At 35.4% G+C, this 21161-nt stretch overlaps 1 protein-coding gene across 4 annotated transcripts in view; it reads left to right on the top strand.

The window, feature by feature from the left end:
* USP9X (ubiquitin specific peptidase 9 X-linked) overlaps positions 1 to 19166 on the top strand; it is a 139025-nt gene extending 119859 nt beyond the window's left edge. For 2 of the 4 annotated variants that reach the window (XM_037001482.2, XM_037001484.2), the window contains exons 33-45: positions 2416 to 2589; positions 4078 to 4219; positions 5377 to 6130; positions 6489 to 6612; positions 7347 to 7572; positions 8793 to 8922; positions 11874 to 12059; positions 12508 to 12728; positions 12813 to 12901; positions 16357 to 16513; positions 16670 to 16930; positions 17225 to 17320; positions 18780 to 19166. In XM_037001482.2, coding sequence (XP_036857377.1) covers positions 2416 to 2589; positions 4078 to 4219; positions 5377 to 6130; positions 6489 to 6612; positions 7347 to 7572; positions 8793 to 8922; positions 11874 to 12059; positions 12508 to 12728; positions 12813 to 12901; positions 16357 to 16513; positions 16670 to 16930; positions 17225 to 17320; positions 18780 to 18917 — 2698 coding nt within the window. In that variant the 3' untranslated portion in view covers positions 18918 to 19166. The remainder of the gene's footprint in view (positions 1 to 2415; positions 2590 to 4077; positions 4220 to 5376; positions 6131 to 6488; positions 6613 to 7346; positions 7573 to 8792; positions 8923 to 11873; positions 12060 to 12507; positions 12729 to 12812; positions 12902 to 16356; positions 16514 to 16669; positions 16931 to 17224; positions 17321 to 18779) is intronic. The other 2 variants (XM_017652508.3, XM_017652509.3) reach the window with 1 other exon arrangement.
* The last annotated feature ends 1995 nt before the right edge of the window (positions 19167 to 21161 follow it).

A 21161-nucleotide genomic window follows, 5' to 3' on the forward strand; every position in this document is an offset into this window, starting at 1 on the left:
AAGTGTTACAAAATGACAGTATTCTAATTTTGTTGAATGTCCCCTCACCAACTACATGGCTATCATACTGCACAATTTTATGGGAGAGGTGGGATAAACTGCCCTCTGTCCCCACTTTTTTTTAACTAAAAACCCTCAATTACATCTTGATCTTGTTGCTTTGACTTTTTTTTTTTATCATTACTGGTGTGTGTCATGCACAGTGCTAAACTACCATAGTGCAACCACATAACTTTACTGTACATGATAAAAGGTACAATCCTTCAAGCAGTGGGTTTTTAAAGTAATACTCCTTAGAATTCTTTCAAGGTACCTCCTAGATAGCTAAGGGCAGGGTAAGTAAAAGGTTGCCTGACACTGCCACCCTGTCCCTGCTTCAATCAGAGCAGCTCCCCTTTTCTCTACAAGGATGCTACTTAGATTTCTTTTGAAACCACTGCTTTAATAGTACAATAATTTCTCGTGACTCACCGATCCCTTACTAGGCCCCCTACTTTATCAGGACTACTGACTGGTGTGCAGATAGCACTCTTTCCCAGCTCTGCTCTGCTCTTTCAATCCCCTCACCTGCACACCCTTACCTTCTCTGACAATTCACTTTCCTTTCTTTACCTAGCTTGTCCCATCTCTGCCATAGACTTTTAGCACTTTTTACTACCACTTTTTTGAGCCTTTGTCTTAAAAATTTGTCAGTCAGTTACAAATAATTCTCTCTGTTCTTGGAATGCATTCGCATTTTTTACTTGACAGTTACTCCTTATGCTAGTGGAGCTGGCTGGCAGTTTGTCTAGTGTAGCACTTTTGGATTATCCACACACTAATACATGTAATACGTACTCTTGATAACATGTAGTTGGTTAACCACATTCCTCATCCCACCCCACTCAATAATTTTTTAATTTCTAATTTTGAAAAATTTCAAACCAACACAAAAGGTGATGAAGTAGTAGAAAAATCACTTTTATGTTACACTGTTTACCCACATTTACCAGCTGTGGACATTTTTCATGTTTGCTTATATGTATCATTGGGTTTGGGTTTGTTTTTTTTTTTTTTTACTAAAAGTTGGTAAGTTGCAAACGTCACACTTCCGCTCCCTCCCTCACCATGTGCTTCAACATAATCCTCTGAGAACCAAGGACATATTCCTAGTTACGTATAACACAGTTGTCACACCCATGAAATTTAATATGATTTACTAATGCCTAACACTCAATAAGTATTCCACTTTCCCCTTAATGTTCTAGATAACTTCCCCCCACCTCCCACCCCCAATTCCAGACTGGTATCCTGAAAGGAATCAAATTACCTCTTTAGTAGTCTCTGAAAAAATCTCACTAATTTGTCAGGACTTTGAAGGAATTGAAATTTTTGAAGCATCTAGGCCAGTCATCTTGCAGACTGTCTCTCACTGCATTGATTTTTCTGATTATTGGTGATAATTAACTTTGATCTCTGTGTGTTTGACAGATTTCTCCATTGTAAAGGTACCATTTCCTTTTTGTAATAGTTGACCACATGTTTGAAAGCATGGAGAAATTGACTACAATTTGAACATAGAATGGATATGTGTCATTTCCAATAATGAAACAAATTAACTTTTACAAATGATAGGTTTGATTTTAAACTCAGTATCTGGAGATTTGCTACATAGAAAAGATGTTAACAAAAGAATTTATCCAAAGACAGTTAGTTCCTCTAACTTGTAAAATACATTTGTCATCTCTCTCATTTAGAGTGAATTCACTTGTATCTTGTATCCTCTGTGTATATTACTCTGTAATTAAATGTCATTGATAGTTTCTGGCAGTTGTCTAGGTTTTAGCAGTATTTGTTGTTATTTTGTGATACACAAAATGGATAGTTTCTCAGGGTTAATTTGCCTAGCTAAAGTCTTTAGATTTACTCAGATCAACTATATAAAATTGCTTTGTCTTTTCACTTGGAAAACCCAATTTAATTAAGAGTAAATAGATAAAATCTTTGCATTGTATCAGTAAGCCCAAATTTAAGCAAAATGAGAGAATAAAATAGTAATTACAACATCTCACTAAGAGTGAGACCCACCACCCATTTTAATAGCTTCTTAAGTTGGATTCAAAATGCACACGTATACACGTATTCCATATTACTTAAAGCAACCATTCTTGGAGCCATACTGTCTGTCAACCACACTAGTAGTTTCAGGACAATTCTTCCCCATTGGAGTACCACTTTTACTATGAGCCTCACATTCTTCCTCCACTGCACATTTTAAGTAGAGATTTTTTTTTCTACTTCACATAGTTGAGGACTAAAATCTCAGTTTATATACTGTCATTTGTGCTTGTATTTTTTTTCCTGAAAAAAATATTGTATATATTCTGTGTGTGTTGCACCTTACATGTTTAATATTATATTTCATTCATTTCTTAGGCTTTGGGGTGAGCCTGTTAATCTGCGTGAACAACATGATGCTTTAGAATTTTTTAATTCATTGGTGGATAGTTTAGATGAAGCTTTGAAAGCATTAGGACATCCAGCTATGCTAAGTAAAGTCTTGGGAGGTTCCTTTGCTGATCAGAAGATTTGCCAAGGCTGCCCGCATAGGTAAGTGCTAATTACATATTTAAAATATGTGTTGTACTGGTTTTGTTTACTAACAAATAAAATTTTTACTGGTAGTTATATATGAAAGTGGAGTATGCTACCAATTACTAAATACTTGACACTGGAAGAATTAACACACTAGGTTTTTTGGGTTTTTTGTGGGGGGTTTTTTGGTCAAATAATTTTCAGTTCCTTTTACTCCACCTAATCTCTTATTCTTTAATACTCTAATATTCTTTGCATGATCATTTCTGGGGAAATAAAATGTTTTGCATATAGCTACAAGAATTACTTAGAAGTTTGCCCTTAATCTTAGAATTAAAACAACTATAATATTGTAAATGCATTGTTTGGATGATGACAAACATGGAACACTATTTCCTATATAAATACTGACTTTTAAAATAGCATTGACTATTGTCGTTATCATTAAAACATATCTCCCACACAAAGCATTTACAGGAAGAGTTGACTAAACAAACTTTATTTAAAGGGAAACTGATGAAGGCTCTTCATTGAAAATAGTTAACTATTAAAGTTCATTACTGATAAATGTTTACACCTATTAATTGAAAGTTTTACTTTGGAACTTGTATATTATCAATTAATGTTGGGTTGAAATGCCTTTTCATCAAAATATTACAGTAAGATTGTATTTTTGTGTCACTTGCAAATAGCTTTATTTGTGTACCTGTCTTTTTTTCTAACTAAATTGAAAAGCCCTAAATATGAGGGACTATCTTAAACATTGGGTATCCCACAGAGGCATTTTCAATATATTTGTTGAATGAATGAATTTGGTGGTTGAGATTGTATTCCCCACATCCCATGTTCTGTATTATGACTATGTCTCATCAGAAATCAGAAAATTTCCTTTGGTAGAAAATTGCTGCAAGGTGGAGTTCTGGCTTCTGCTCAGATTGCTTGTCCCCTATTTATTTGTTTGGACTTGTGCTTTAGTAAGATTTCCAATACAGAAAAGGAGGAATATTTGAATATTTAAAAATTCAGCCTATTCATAGTTTAAAATACCCTTTTCAGAACTTGATGAATTCATGCTTTGGCCTTGGCATGAATTACTCTAGCAAAAAACAAATGGCAGTGGAAGCAGCATAGTGGACTATAAAGAGCTTAAGCTGTAAAGCCAGACAGATGGGGCTTCAAAACACCATTTCACCTAGTGATCGCAACCAAATGAACTTTTCTGAACCCTAGTTTCCTCATCTCTGAAGTGGAGCCGGTAGTAATTCTCTAGCAGAACCGTGTGGGGGTGGGGGTAGAGGTGGGGTGTGCTGTGGTGAGTAAACAACCTAATGTGCCCAGCACAAGATAAGTGACCAGTAATTAAAAAACGGTATCTCCCTGACTTCAGATTTTCGATAGTATAAATACTGCAAATATACTTTTCATTAAGTTCATAGCTAAATGCAATGTTTAGAAAAATAAGGAATAAATCCTTGTTGATCATTCTCTAAATAATATTTTTAGATATGAGTGTGAAGAATCTTTTACAACTTTGAATGTAGACATCAGAAATCACCAAAATCTTCTCGATTCTTTGGAACAGTATGTCAAAGGAGATTTATTAGAAGGTGCAAATGCCTATCATTGTGAAAAATGCAATAAAAAGGTATGAATTGTCCAGCTTTGTTTAAAATAATATTTAATGGATTTGGAAGAAGTTGATTATTTTTGTCCTCAAAATTCACCCTCCCTGCTTGGTTTTGATGGTGATAACTGATGTAAAGCTTTGTCAGGAAAGGAAGATTGCGAGAAAGTGGTGCCAGAAGGGCTAGGGAAGGCAGGTATAAGTTAAGAGTAGAAACATTTTAGAAGTCATAAAAGCTTAATACCACATTCTCTTTGAGTTACACACTTTGCATACTTACCCACCAAACTGCTATTGAACTCCTCAAAGATACAGAGCTGATAGAGGAAAACATTTTCCTCTCATCTCCAGACTTGTCAAGACCAAGTAGGTTGCTGTGAAGCCATTAATTACTTTATTTAGCTGTATAAATTTTCCTGTACCCACCTGTGGTTTTCACCTGGATCAGATTTTTAGACCCACCTTGATTACATTTTATCTGCAGGTACTTAACAGCAATTTGAGAGAAAAAATTCACACATACATACAGTATATAGTGTGTTTATTTCCAGTCTCCTAAACCCTATCACCTGTGTTGTTTTGACCTTACACACTATACACTACTTAGTGAGGTGTTAAAGTGTCGAGATCGTGAGCTATACATCCATACTGTCTGCCACCCACCCCTTTGAGACTTGAGGCAAGTTTTTTAATTTAATCTCTCTGCTACAACTAATCCTCATCATAAGGGTTTAGTAGTACCTGCCTGGGAGGGTTGTGAGGACTAAAAATGTTGCTACTTGGGCAGCACTTAGCATGTTACTTGGCACCTAATTGCCCAATAAATATTGCTGCTATTATTGTTAGCTCTTCAGTTTGCTCACAGAAAACCACCCCTTCATTTAGATAGGATAACAGTAAATATCAAACAGTAACAGTTAGATAGTGATGACAGTATAGAAACCAGGCATGTGAATGTCTGTATCACTAATTTTTGCTATTTGTAACAAATGGCATCAGCTATTTCCATATTACTGGTTAACATTTTAAAAAATATCAACCTTCATTCTTTTCGTTGGAAGTGTAATTTTTTTACACTTATAATTTTAGATTAGTCTTAAGAGAATTTAGTAATGCAATTTTGTTTGGTTTTTTGCAGTGGATTATAAAAGTACAATAACTTGCTCTGTTTATTTTAGGTTGATACCGTAAAGCGCTTGCTAATTAAAAAATTACCTCCTGTTCTTGCTATCCAACTAAAACGATTCGACTATGACTGGGAAAGAGAATGTGCAATCAAGTTCAATGATTACTTTGAATTTCCTCGAGAACTGGACATGGAACCTTACACAGTTGCAGGTGTTGCAAAGCTGGAAGGAGATAATGTAAACCCAGAGAGTCAGTTGATACAACAGAATGAGCAGTCTGAAAGTGAGATGGCAAGAAGCACAAAATACAGACTTGTGGGCGTGCTTGTACACAGTGGTCAAGCAAGTGGAGGACATTATTATTCTTACATCATTCAGAGGAATGGTGGGGATGGTGAGAGAAATCGCTGGTATAAATTTGACGATGGAGATGTAACAGAGTGTAAAATGGATGACGATGAAGAAATGAAAAATCAGTGCTTTGGTGGGGAGTACATGGGAGAGGTATTTGATCACATGATGAAGCGCATGTCGTACAGGCGCCAGAAGAGGTGGTGGAATGCTTACATACTTTTTTATGAACGATTGGATACAATAGACCAAGGTGATGAATTGATACAATACATATCAGAGCTTGCTATCACCACAAGACCCCATCAGATTATTATGCCGTCAGCCATTGAGAGGAGCGTACGGAAACAGAATGTGCAATTCATGCATAACCGAATGCAGTATAGTTTGGAATATTTTCAGTTTATGAAAAAATTGCTTACATGTAATGGTGTGTACTTAAATCCTCCTCCAGGTAAGTATCAAGAATTTAGCTTCACAGTAATCATGACTTTTGTCTTACTTGCAGGATGTGTTAGCAGGCATCAACATACTTGTTACCTTTGGTTGTTTTAAAGTCATACTGTTACCTTTGAATAGTATATATGTTGCTATTGAGAAATAGGAGCTTTTGTTTATTGTAATGATTTGTCTTTTACTCAGGCATTAGTTGGAAACATGCTTTAGTGAACTACTAAGAATTATTCATAAGTTGCCTGACAGGTTTTAACAAAGCTAGGACTTCTGAAATTTAAGGGGATTACATACTTGTTTGAAAATGGGGCTTAGACATAGAAATTTGTTTGATTTTTATATCTGCATTTTACTTACAGGGCAAGATCACCTGTTGCCTGAAGCAGAAGAAATCACTATGATAAGTATTCAGCTTGCTGCTAGGTTCCTCTTCACCACAGGATTTCACACCAAGAAGATAGTACGTGGCTCTGCCAGTGATTGGTATGTTGTTTTGAATTTTCATTCCTATTACACTAGCGTTTAGTTCGATTCTTTAACATAACTGCTTTAGTTTTTCTAAACCATAATAATCTTGCTTCAAATTGGATTTCAGAATAAAAAACTTTTTTGCAGTAGTGAGAGAAGTCACATTAAAATAATCATTTAGATTATCAATTAATTATTAAACATGGCCTTTTATTATTCAGGAACTGGCTTCCTCTTGTATCACATCTTTGATATCCCTATACAAAATATAGGCTGATACTGAAAGTCTGAACTATTTAATCAGAAAATTAATGACATTTTAGCTTTCCTACATTAAAATTCTGCCATAGATTAAAATGAGTTTCCTAAATTTCTAACTGTGAAAGTATAGAGGCCATTATTATACTTGATTTAATGATTTTTATTTACTCATCCAGTAAGATGTTATGGAGAGGTTGGGGGGTGGGTGGTAGGTATGTTTTGTCATGGAACCTAGGAAAAGTTTGGTAATGGATTTGCAGAAGACTGTACAAGCTTTCATTTGTTTTGTCACTCTGAAGATAGACCAAGTCATAGTATACAAAATCTGTCATTTTAGTATTAATGACTAGAAGCAACCATTGCTGGTTCTCTTCCAGTAGTAAAAGAAGGTTTTTTTTTATTTCTATTTGCTTCGTAGAAACCTGTCCCTGTACTATAGAAAACACATTATGAATTGCTATTTATAGACTTCTTTGGTTTTGCCTTAGGTATGATGCACTATGTATTCTCCTTCGTCACAGCAAGAATGTACGTTTTTGGTTTGCTCATAATGTCCTTTTTAATGTTTCAAATCGCTTCTCTGAATACCTTCTGGAGTGTCCTAGTGCAGAAGTGAGGGGTGCATTTGCAAAACTTATAGTTTTTATTGCACATTTTTCCTTGCAAGATGGGCCATGTCCTTCACCTTTTGCATCTCCTGGACCTTCTAGTCAGGTAAGTGTTCACTTTTCTTTATAATGATTAAATGCTTATAAATGTTTCCTAGAACTTGATGTCACAAATATATATGCATCTGCTGTGTTTACCTAACAAGTGTGTGTGCGCACACACCATACGATCTGATGTCTGTGAGTTCCATTAAAAGTATGTCAGCAATGAATAGTGATTATTGGCTCTTTAAAAACAACAATTTCCTCTGCTAATTCAGTTACATGCTGTGGCTTAATTATACACTTACTGTTATATAAATTACTTTAAAGCTTCTTAAAAATGAGCTCCCATTTTTTATAAATTGTGTTCATAGTATGAAAGGTCTATAATAAAATCTACCTCAAATCTTCATTTCCTTTTCGAAGAAGTGGTGCTTTTTAATCATTTCTTTCTTTCTTAAAACATTTTAAGAGTTTATGTGAGCAAAAATCAATTTGAATCAGACAGCACCAAACCAGAAGTGGTCAGAAACACACCACCATCAGGAGCCCAGGGAGAGACTTTTATAGAGAAAAGGCAGGAGCAAAGCAAGGAAATGATTGAAGGCTGTGTTTTAAAGCCTAGTTGGTTATGATTGGTTGTCTTTAGGTTTCAGTTTCCTAACCTTGAGGCAATTACAGACTTAGACTTTGGTTTGCTTATATAGGCTGTCAAGGCATTACAGCCACCTCAGTCTAATGACCTCCTTCCCTAGTTAATTTTTATTAAGGTATCATTGATACATAGTCTTATGAAGGTTTCACATGAGCAACATTGTGGTTATTACATTCACCCATATATCAAGTCCCCACACACACACCCCATTGCAGTCACTGTCCATCAGCATAGTAAGATGCTATAGAGTCACTACTTGTCTTCTCTGTGCTAAACTGTCTTCCCTGTGACTCCACGCACACCATGTGCACTAATCATAATACCCCTCAATCCCCTTCTCCCTCCCTCACCCCTCCCCTTTGGTAACCACTAATCCCTTCTTGGAGTCTGAGTCTGCTGCTGTTTTGTTCCTTCAGTTTTGCTTTGTTGTTATACTACACAAATGAGTGAAATCATTTGGTACTTGTCTTTCTCTGTCTTCTTTAATGATTTCTTGTATGATCAATCCTTCCAGAAATTTCTGCCTATGTTCAACATATGTATGTGTATGTGTCCATATTTATGCAAAGAGAATTACATGGTACCTTACCCTATTGCTGAAAAAAAAGACAATGTTTTATCTTTTATAGGCTTATGACAACTTAAGCCTGAGTGATCACTTATTAAGAGCAGTACTAAATCTCTTGAGAAGGGAAGTTTCAGAGCATGGGCGTCATTTACAGCAGTATTTCAACCTGTTTGTAATGTATGCCAATTTAGGTAAGCATTTACATTTTCATGTTTGTTTTAATGTATTAAGTGAAGTCATTTAAATGTGAAGTAATGAAATATAACCTGATATAAAATAGAAAAACAATATTCCATAAAACCTGTGAATTTTATCTGAAACTCTTCTTATTGTACTTGTACTTCATTTATGCATGTTTCTTCTCTCTGCAGTAGACACAGGTCAGAATCTGTGCCTTAAATCATATTTTTATCTCCTAAAGTGGTGATGCCAGATCTTTCTGGTTTATGGAAATACTGATACCTAGGCCCCATCTCATGCCAAATGAATCAGAATTCTCAAAGCAAGCACAAGGTCTCCACATTTTCAAAAAGCCCCGATGTTTCTGGTACTCACCAAGTCTGGGTGAAGACCTCAGTCTGTGCAAAGTTTTTGTTGAAGTAAACTAAGTTAAAAATTAGAGATATTTCTTAAATTACACCATTATTTATGTTACTACCTCTGTGTAACAACACTGTCCTCGAAGTGACCTTTCTAATATCACCTGATACTTCTTTTCAGTGACCCAGTAATACTTAGCGTTAGAAGTATGTGATGCTGTACTGTTTTATATAGTTATTCTGTTGTTTTGATAGTGTTTTATGTGTTGCATCCCCAACTAGGTTGCAAAGATTGGTGCTTTGCACAGTACCACTCACTAACCATTTGTTGAATGAATAGGTGCATAGTTAGGAATACCAACAAAAATCCTTCCATTGTCACTGGTGTTCATTGGCCAGGGGATTAGACTAGGACAGGTAAATTTCCTATGATTGAAATTATAAAAATATGTATCAGTCAATCCAGTATAAGTGCCCTGATCCCAAATGACTGATTTATTCAGACTTTGCAGTTAGAGTCTTACTGATAATAATGTATATTTGGCCAGATTGGGAACTGATTTGGAGACTTAGTAGGTACTTTTGATGAACTTACTTAAAAGTTTTAAAAAAAACTACTTATCTCCAAAATTAAGTTCTATACCTAAACATCCTATCATTCTGGGCTTAAATCACCAATTGAACTGTGGCCCTTTTAACATAACATTCTGCTTTCCTTTTGTCTCTATAGTTTTATCGTCTTTGCCCTTACTCTTCCATATGACAGATGCTTGGGTATTTGCAGGTGAAAGGGAAGAGAATATTTATTACACTAATAAGCATTTCAAATTTGGAGGTGCCAAATCTCTAGGCATTCACAAAAAACCTGTTCAACTGTATTGCCTTTTGTCAGAGCATACATCATTGGTTCATAATGTTATCTAATTAAAATTTCCCTGCTAAAAGCAAATAAGAATCTGAATTTTTTCATATGAAATCCTTAACACTGTACAGGCTTTGGAGTTTAGAATTTTTAGACATAAGAAAGGTGTGGCAGTACGCGTACCATGTATTATGTAACATCCCCTATGGCAGGGTCCTAGATAGCACATTATAGTCATAACCAATCTATTATCTAATGGGATATAGAAACAAGTAAAAAAGTACTTGCTATAAATTATGTTAATAGATATATTAGGAGAAATACAAAGTGCTGTGGAAGTACATAGTAGGGGTACCTGACCAGATTTGGGGGTCATGAGGGACTTAATGAGAAGGTGACATGGGAATTGGTTGCATTTTATCTGGACTGAAAAGCAGATAAAAAGACTGAATAAATTCAGGGCTTATTGGAAGAAATGAAATGTACTGAGTCTGAGTAGAACTAATAGAAAGATAGGGATGGCAGGAGTGGTGAGCAGGATTCTCTGATCATGCTATTCTGGCAAGCCTTGTTGAGGGGATTTGAGGCTTTATCCTGAGGGCATTGAAGAGCCATTGGAGTCATTGCACTTTTGAATAGATAAACCTTCTAGAGAGGTCACTCTGGCTACAGGGTAGAGTAGATTATAGGGGACTTGTGACTAGAGATTGTAAAAATGATCTATTGGCAGAAGACTGTTGTACTATACTGGGAAACTGGCAGTATGGGGAGGCGGGGCAGGATACAAGTAGATTCTGGTGCTTAAAGGTAGAGTCAATAGGATTTGGTGGTTGGCTATTCAGGGGAGGGGAACATGGAAGAGATGTTTGAGGCCCAGGATTCCAGCTTGACAAACTGAGTGGTAGTGGTGCTGCGTACTGAAAAAGGAGACAGGGAAGAACAGAGATAGGGAGCAAGATGATGAGTTTTGGGGCAAATTGAGTTTGAGTCTGTGTAACACCCAAATAGCGATGTCTAGCAGAACAATAAGGTAACTGGAAATATTTTTGGAATCATTTGAATGAAAATAGCTGGAACTTGAAGCCGTTAGATTAGGTTTAATTGACCAAGAAAAGCATACAGTGTGAGAAGATAGCCTGGCATGGGAACTTCAAGGAATATCAATTTTTCAGAAACGAGGAAAGGAAGACTCACAAATGAGGTCAAGGAGAAGAGGCTGAAAGAAAATAAGAGAGGGGAATCCAAGGGGAAGAAATGGTTATAATTTGAGAACTATTTCTGAGGTTTGCACCAGGAAAGGGGGCTTGAGGGGTGGGAAAATGAGAAAATAGATCCAGTTGGAGCATTTTTTCAAGAAGCTTAGCTGTGGAAGAAAGGCAGTTTATGAAAGAATTGTCATTTATCACTTAGTTTTCATCACCCTACCTAATGATGAGGATTGCTATCTAGGCTACTCCCCCAGACTGTCCAGGCTATACACAGAAAGTGTTCAACTTTTTTATGCCTGGAAGGACTGGAATGCCATGGTCACTGCTGTCAAAATTTTAGTTCTTACACCCAATTGTTTTAACAGTAGATTTTCTATTCTAATTAAATAATTCTCTGAATGCTAAGTAAAAGTGATCTGAGCATGAATATTAAAGAAAAAATATTTTAGATAACAACATTATTATGAAGCCCTTACCATCCTAATTCTTGCCTCTCATAATTTCTCTCTCTTCTGTTTTTCCTTCTTTATTAGGTGTGGCAGAGAAAACACAGCTTCTGAAATTGAGTGTACCTGCCACCTTTATGCTTGTGTCTTTAGATGAAGGTCCAGGTCCTCCAATCAAATACCAGTATGCTGAATTAGGCAAATTGTACTCAGTAGTGTCACAGCTAATCCGCTGTTGTAATGTCTCGTCCAGAATGCAGTCTTCAATCAATGGTAAATTCTAATGCTCCTTTCTTTACATTGGTTTTGAAATACTGCTGGGCATATATAGTACCGATTCCAAGTAATTCTGAGGATATTTAAAATGAGAGTCTGAAGGTCCATGCTTGGGAATATTTTACAGTATTTTGAGACTTAGCCTTTTTCACATTTGTTTAAAGGGTATCTTTTTTTGTCTATTTGGTCCTGAAGTCAATTCCTTGTTTATGAAGTAGTTTAAGAAATAATAAATGCCAGTGTGGGCTTTAAAATTTTGCATTTTATCATTTTCCTATATCTGATCATTGTAATGCCTAATACTACTTCCTTCATTATACTTGGGAAACAATCTTAAGTGCTGTTTTTCTATAATAAAAAACTCATAAGCTGTTACCTGTGGTGAAAGGTGTGTATCATGGAGAGAAGCCTGCTAGTTTTCATTGATGACATATCTGTATTCTAGGTAATCCTCCTCTTCCTAATCCTTTTGGTGATCCTAATTTATCACAACCTATAATGCCAATTCAGCAGAATGTGGCAGATATTTTATTTGTGAGAACAAGTTATGTGAAGAAAATCATTGAGGACTGCAGTAACTCAGAGGAAACCATCAAATTGCTTCGTTTTTGCTGCTGGGAGAATCCTCAGTTCTCATCTACTGTTCTCAGTGAACTTCTCTGGCAGGTTAAAGAAAAATAAATACTTATGTCTCTGTAATTTGATTTGTCAATTTCTTTAAGTTACTCACCATGCCTTACCTGTTTTTAGGTTGCATATTCCTACACTTACGAACTCCGGCCCTATTTGGATCTGCTTCTGCAAATCTTACTGATTGAAGACTCCTGGCAGACTCACAGGTACATGCCATCCTTTAGTTTCTTGCTGAAATGGCCAGTCAGTAGATATTTTTTACTTCTTGAAGATCTAATTAATGTTTGTCAAGTTCCTCCCCACATCATAACTTTTTTTCATTTTTTATTTCTCTCATTGCCCAAGTTGCAAACTTAATATACTTTTTTCTTTCAATTGGGTTTTGTTTTTCTTTTTTCTTTTTACTAAGGAAAACTGGCATAGACTCTTCGTTAATATTTTAATTTCATTATATGATGTTCTACTGTTACTTAAGGATTAGATTGTATCAGTTTTAGAATTACACGTGTAAGATAACATTTGGTTATCTAAAAATAGTCGTTAGGTAAGTATAGCTAGTTATTCATGGTAGTTAGGTTCTACAAAGCCTCTGTGCACACTGAATGAGCAAATACTAAATAAACCGTTGCTCCTAGGGAGCAACACAGGGATAGGTTCCTGCAAGCTTCTGGTTACATTTTTGTCAACCAATCAGTACATAACCAAATTCATTAACACTGAACTCAAATAAGTCATGTCTGAACAGACCTTAGTCTGATACTTGTATTTTCTCTGCCAAGCCTATCACGGCCTTCTTGGGCTTAGGAACACTAGACAGCACTTCAGCACTACATATTTGGGGGCCATTATAAACAGTGAAATAAAACACAAAAATGTAGAAAAGGTGTCACTAAATAGCAAAAAGGACACTCATCTACAGCATGAGCTAAAATGAGGCAGTGTCACTTTCTCCCACTTTAGCTGAGAACATGAATTTGGATGACTCATCTTCTGCCGCTCTGCACATGACCATGAAAGTACTGGGAGTATTGGTTTTTGCTCTTACAAGTCAGTTTAGCAAGTAGGCAGAATTGCAGGTACGAAATCCTTGAATAATTAGTATCAACTATAATTAGTTTTTCAGTAATCAAGAAGTTTGGAGTATAATTTTCTTTTCTTCTTTTTTTAAACTAAGATTATTCCAGTTTAATTGTCCCTCAACCTTCTGCAGAATTCCTCTATTTGTTTTTTGCCATAAAAACTTACTATCGTATTTTTAATCCCAAGAGTTACACAGATGATGATGAACTATGGAACTGGTTGACAACTCTACCAGGTTTTATGATTCCCCCCCCCCCCACCTGACTATAATGTAATCATTTATTTTAGTAAACAATTCAAAGTCTGTGTAACAAGACTGTCTTCCATCTGTCAGTATAATAATTAAAACAGAAACTTGAAAACAAGTTCTTTATAAAGAGAAATTAGTCTTAAGTGGGTAAATTCCAGAATTCATGAATTAATATTTTGAAATTATCTCCAAAATTAGATTTCAAGCAATCAAATTAATGTTATAAAAATATTAAACCAGAAATCAATTTTCATGAGACACAATTTAGTGGTTCCAAAACTATAGCCATTTATTTTGAGCACTGTTCAGTATTCTCAATATGATCAAAGGATTTAAAACTTTACTTAACATGTTTTTTACCATTTTCTTTTTTAAAATATTGTGAAGATTTTTAACTTTAAACCACTTAGTCACATGTTAATCTCTTTTGTTTCATTAGAACTTATGATAATAGTGAAGGAACATGTGCTGAATTAGTGCATATGGAAAAGTGACTTTTGTGTCACTGAGATTAGTAAGTACTATTAGGAATCACTGGCCCAGGCTTGAAAATAATTTTCTCATTGTGAGCTTTTAGTTCATTGACTACACAGTGTTCAAGTATTCATGGAGCATCTACATTGTGCCTGCCACTGCTAGGCATTGAACAAATCAGGCAAAGATAAAACTTGCATTTTGATCTGGAGCACTCTATGTTAAATGTGGTGTACATAATTTTTTTTAATTACTATGGGTAATATTCCTTCATCAAGGTAAAATTCACTTAACATAAAATTCACCATTTTAAAGTACACAATTCAGTGGCTTTTAGTCCATTCACAGTATTGTGAAACATCTAATTCCAGAACATTTTCATCACTCCAAAAAATAAACCCTTTACCCATTTAAGCAGTCACTCCTTATTTCCCCCAGCCCCTGGCCATCATCAGTCTGCTTTCTGTCTCTGTGGATTTGCCTAGCCGCAGGAAATGTGCCCTCTTGTTTCTGGCTTCTTTCACTTAGCATGTTTTTAAGTTCTTCCATTTTTGAGCACATATCAGTATTTTCATCCCTTTTATGGCTGAATAATAGTACATTGTATGCATATGCCACATCTTGTTTATCCATTCACCCACTGATGGACATTTGGCCTGTTTCCACCTTTTGGCTATTGGGAATAATGCTATTGTGAACATTCATAGACAAGTCTTGTTGTTTGAAACTTATTTTCAGTATTCTTGGATATATAACTTGTGGGAGTGGGGGGGCTTTAAGTGTTTCATGTTTGTTTTTTGTTTTGCTATTAGTTTTAAATTATAAAAATCCACAACATAAAATTTTCCATTTTAACCATTTTTAAGTATATGATTTTGTGGCATTAAGTATATTCACAATGTGTTGCCATCACCGTTATCCATCTCCAGAACTTTTTCATCCCAGACTGAAATTCTATACCCATTAAACAGTAACTTCCCATTCTCCTCTCTCCCCAGCCCCTGGTATCCACTATTTTTTCTTTCTCTGGTTTTGCCTATTTTAAGTACCTCATATAAGTGGAATCATACAATATTAACATAATGTTTTTAAGACTTACGCGTGTTGTAGCACCTGTCAGAATTTCATCTCTTTTTAAGGTTGAATAGTAAACCATAGTGTGTACATACCACATTTTAGTTACTGTCAGGTGATGTTAACATAAAAGAAACAAGGCACATTTTCGCCCCTATAGTAATTTTTTAAATTGCTTATTGGGGAGAACAAGAAGTCATTGACTATATGTTATTCAGTTGTAGTTCAGCAGGAGTGAAATGAAATCATCATTGGCAAATCAGCAAAATTGTAATATTGCTAGTGAGAATTGCTTTGCCATATATTCTCATTTTTAGGATTCAAGCTCATCCCATATTTCCAAATTATATCACTGTTTCATAGCCACTGTCCTAACTTAGCTTCAAAAATGCAATTTTATAAAAGGAACTGCCTTGAAACATCCTTTTCAAGTACAGCACTCATAAAATTGTGTTTAATTTTAAAAGATTTTTTTATTATTCTTAGTGTACTGAATTCACTTCTGGTAATGTACTTAAATTACATAAATAGCAAAATCATTTTGAACGGGTAGTAAGTTGGTAAGAGCATAGACTTCTAGGCAGTTCTGAGGCCTTGGGGAAGCTCTTTAACCTCTCTATACTCATTTTTCATCTGTTGAAGAGTTTAATTAACAGTACCTACTATGTCGCATTAGATTACATAACATCAAAGGCATTTTTTGAGTGGCTCATAGTAGGCATTCTATAAATGTTAGCTACTATTTGATTTTACAAGTTTTTATTTTATATCTAATCTTTTCAGAATTCATAATGCACTTAAAGGAATCCCAGATGACCGAGATGGGCTGTTTGATACAATTCAGCGCTCTAAGAATCATTATCAAAAAAGAGCATACCAGTGTATAAAATGTATGGTAGCTCTCTTTAGCAATTGTCCTGTTGCTTACCAGATTCTGCAGGTGAGGTTTTTTCCCTTATAATTTTGTAGAAATCTTAATCAGAATTAAGGATTCTGTTTAAAAGAAGAAACTGTAGCATCTGGACTTGTCATTTTAAGTTCACTTTGAAAAGTATTCTGAAACCTTTTACATACATAGTTGTATTTTCTTTTGAAGGGCAATGGAGATCTTAAAAGAAAATGGACCTGGGCAGTGGAGTGGCTTGGAGATGAACTTGAAAGACGACCATACACTGGCAATCCTCAGTACACATACAATAATTGGTCCCCACCAGTGCAGAGCAATGAAACATCAAATGGTTATTTCTTGGAGAGATCACATAGTGCTAGGATGACACTTGCAAAAGCTTGTGAACTCTGTCCAGAGGAGGTAAAAAAAGCCACCAGTGTGCAGCAGATAGAAATGGAAGAAAGCAAAGTAATTCTTTACTTTATAGGCCAGTGTTTACGTAGTAATGAGATTTTTTTTTAATTGTTGCAGTTTTGCTTTAATGTTTACTGTGGTCTTAGGTTGATGAGGGAGCCTTCTTTCAGAGAAATTTCTGTGAGATTTCCTAAAATGTATTTCTAAGAGACCTCAAATCAGGTTTTTTCAGTTTTAATTTATCTGCAGTGAAAGTCGTCGGTCAGTTCGGTTTTAAAACTTTATTTCAAATAGAAAAAAACTTGTTTTTTAACATAATTCTTCATCTTTAAATACTTGAAAAATTAGGAGCCAGATGACCAAGATGCCCCAGATGAGCATGAGTCACCTCCACCCGAAGATGCCCCCTTATACCCTCATTCACCCGGATCTCAGTATCAACAGGTAAATAGGGGTCAGTTTGTGCTTTATTCTGTAGAACCAATTCTTATATTAGATTTAAAGGATGGCTAGATTTTTTTGTTGTGATTATAAAGTAATAGAGGGATTATCTAGGCTAGAATTGGGGACATGATCAAAAGAGGAATGGTTGGAGTTGGGTCACAACCTGGTGTGTTTGAACTTAAGCCCTGTGCTGTTTTCCTGGTCAGATAGGTGTTCCCCTTGTACTAAGCAGTTAAAGTTAGTTAATACTGTGTGACAGTTCATGCCAACATAAAACAATGATACTGAGTGCAAAGGATTGTGATGTTTCCTGTTAGAGTACATCTATCTAAAGATATAAAGATATATATAAAGATGATATAAAGATAACATCAGTGAAGAAGCCTCAGTTACATACCCTAACCAAGACTTCACTGACAGTAAAAATTGTCAGAAAAAATCAAGGATTTGACAGATTTCCATAAAGTATCCTGTAAGATCAATAACTAAATAAGTAAAATTTAGGTTTAGAAATTTCTCTTTCTAAAACCTAGATGTGACTAATTCAAATCTTTGAGGCAGTGGCACTCGAACTTTGAACAAGCATCAGAGTCGCCTGGTGGGCTTAAGATAGCAGAGCGCTGGGCTGCCCCCTGGAGCCTCTGATACAGTAGCTCTAGGGTGGGACCAGAAAGACCTCCAGTTCCAAAAAGTTCCCAGGTGCTGCTGCTACTAGTCTAGGAACCATACTTTCAAAACCATTCTTTAAAGTATTCTTTCTTCTATTTCAGGGTGGCAATAGAGGCATATTGAATAGGTATAACATTCGACATACTTATTTTCACATTACAAATTATAGAAAGTAAAGCCTCAAATTTTCTTGGCTTTGCTGGTGGTGGGGATATACAGAAAAAAAAGTGTTCAGAGGTTTTCCACAAGGAGGAAAGTTAACTTTCCCTGAGAAAGCTCATATATTAAGCATTTCTGGTTAATCCATTATTTTCTTTAATGTTTTCATTAATACTCTCTGTTCAGGATTATTGCTTATGCAGATCTCATATGATAAATCAATCAGATATGTCATACAAAAGTTTCAAGGTGCTTGGAAGAGTCAGAATAGATGTGTTCTAGCTCACAAATTGTTTTTTGTGAATATTTTTGACCATGAGTAATACAGCCTGTGATCCCTTATTTGTCAAAATTGGATCTAAATAATTTTTGGCACTAAAAGTCATTTTGGCCGAAGATTTATACAGACTTGCATTGCTCTTATTTGGGGCTTTGGAGTTTGCATTTAGGCTAGCTTTTCTCTTTGAAAGCAATTTTTTTCACCCACTATTAGCCCAGATATTTTTATTCTTTATAAGTCCCAAGAATAAAAGAAATGTTTACATTTCCACACAAACTTCAGCCCATGATTTTAAAGTGTCGATTTAATATATGAAAAGTGTTAACATGTAGCTCTCTTCTCCCTTCCCAGAATAACCATGTGCATGGACAGCCATACACAGGCCCAGCAGCACATCACATGAACAACCCTCAGAGAACTGGCCAACGAGCACAAGAAAATTATGAAGGCAGTGAAGAAATATCCCCACCACAGACGAAGGATCAGTGAAATTGCGCATAATTAACTGGTTCCATCAAGACTGTGCACCCAGGCCTTACAGTCCAACCATTTTCTGTGTCTGGCTAATATTTAAAACTAGAAAAACTATTCCTAATCAACATGGAGTGGAAAGTTTATTCACTGTCTTATCTGCAGAAATTTGCTGTCAATATATAACCCGCCTGCAGTGGAAAGTGTATAGTGTTTTGTAATAAATGGCCTGATGCTAATGTGTAAATGGCAAAGGTGTATATAGTATATTAATGTTTGACTGTTAATTCTTAAGCAAGAAACTTTTCTTGATGAGGCTCACAGATCTACAAAAACTACAACCAGTGTTGCCTGCCTCATGGCAGTTGTTTTCCTTTATAAAAACAAAAAATAAACCAACAGCAACAAAACAGCCCATCCATGTCAACCACACCAATAGTTTCTTGTTAATTCTTGACCACTGGAGTCAGTTTTATAATGAGCAATGTAAGGCTGGTAACCTTTAAATTATTTGGTTGATGTGGAAAATTGGTAATGTAACATTGTTTCTAGATCTTTTTCATTGCCTTTTTATTCTGATACTAGGTTAATCACTTTGAAACTATAGTTACGCTGTAACATTTAGCATGGCTTCACACCAGGTTAGTGTAGCCAATGAGGAAAAAATTCCCATAATGACAGCAGTTGTCCTAGTGTGACAGCTGTGTTGCTCAGAGCTTTTTCGTCTTATACCTAGAATAGAAAATAAACAAGGGGAGAGATGTGACAAACAGGCGGTTTTCAGTTACACATATGTTGCTTACATCTAATGTTTGACAGTTCAATTTAAGTATCAGTGATGGGAATTTTAAAAGATTTAAAACAAATATGCAAAAATTTGCTATGCCAGAATGCTTGGGACATAATAGATGACTGTATTTGGTGTGCTTGTTTTGTTTCTTTGGTAGAGCTTATTAGGTGAATCTTCTAAAACTTTCCTTCTGCTGGATCCCAGTGAAGTGGAAGTCATCAGAATCCCACAGTACTCGGAGTCCCACTGCACCAAGATGTCTGGCCGAGTTTCTGCTCGGTCACAGTTTTACTTGAAAGCAAGAATTGTTCTAGCTCCTTTTCCATTATTTCCAAATTTTAACATTTGAAGCAGGGTCTAATTAAAAAGGAAGCTACTGGTTAGTTAATATAATTGAAGTACCATAATTTCAGAATAAACATTTAATTAAAGATAAGGGACTCAGTCAATACTGTATTTAAAAGAGAATTGGTGACTTGAATGTGTGTAATCTTTGGAACCTGTCTAAAAACCAAATACCCCTGCCAACAGATACAGTCCACCCTATTCTATTTAAATATTTTGCTGTTTTATTTTATAGAAATTATTTTGCTGAATTCACAAATAGAATTTGATTTAAGAAGAACTTTTTGTGCTGTGGTGTGTTTTTGGTTTTTGGTTTTGGTTACTTTTTTGTCCTTTTTCTTTTTTTAAAGGACTGCATATTAAAATTAATTCTGTGCATAGCATGCCTAGGCATGACACTGAATTCAGGAGTTCAGTCACACTGAGCTTTTGTGCACAGAAAGATAGGACCTTTGGCCCTTTACTAAAGATTAAAACAGGATGTTGACACTGTAAAAGTTTCCTAACATAATCAATCTTGTACTTTTTGTATGTTTTTTATATACATGTATATTTAATGAGCACAAGCTTGGTTGTATTTTTTACAATTCAGTTAACAGGAAAATGTTTTATCAAAAAGGCTATAGTTGGAACTGAACAAAGCAGAAACAAAATTGACAATTGGCATTATTTTGTGATTAAAAGGGGCAGGTATTTAAGATAAAGCTTGGGGTATCTTATTTGCAATACTCTACAGTCAGTCTATGCTTCTAGTTTCCTGTCACATTAGGAAATTTTGACACCAGATAGATCCTGTTTTTTAGCCTTAAGTATATTACATCTGAATTTAAGTTGGAGCAAAAGTCATACACACTATTTGCAGTTCCAGTTGGAAATTTTAATTTAAAAGTTGCTCAATTCCAAGCTTCCTTAACAATAAGCAAAATACGTTTACTTTATTTGGGCAAGTTGCTATATTACATGTCACCATCTGAGAGGTGTTTTTTTTTTCTGTTGTGTGTTTCCTGCTCCTTACAAAAGTAGATAGTGTACTTAATTTAAAAACTGTAGTGACTTCCTAGACATGAAAAACTTGACATTTTAACAGGCTGTGAACTTTTCTCCTCATGGGGAAATCATCCCACCTC

This window comes from Manis javanica, chromosome X (assembly GCF_040802235.1).
Source record: "Manis javanica isolate MJ-LG chromosome X, MJ_LKY, whole genome shotgun sequence".
Classification (NCBI taxonomy): domain Eukaryota; kingdom Metazoa; phylum Chordata; class Mammalia; order Pholidota; family Manidae; genus Manis; species Manis javanica.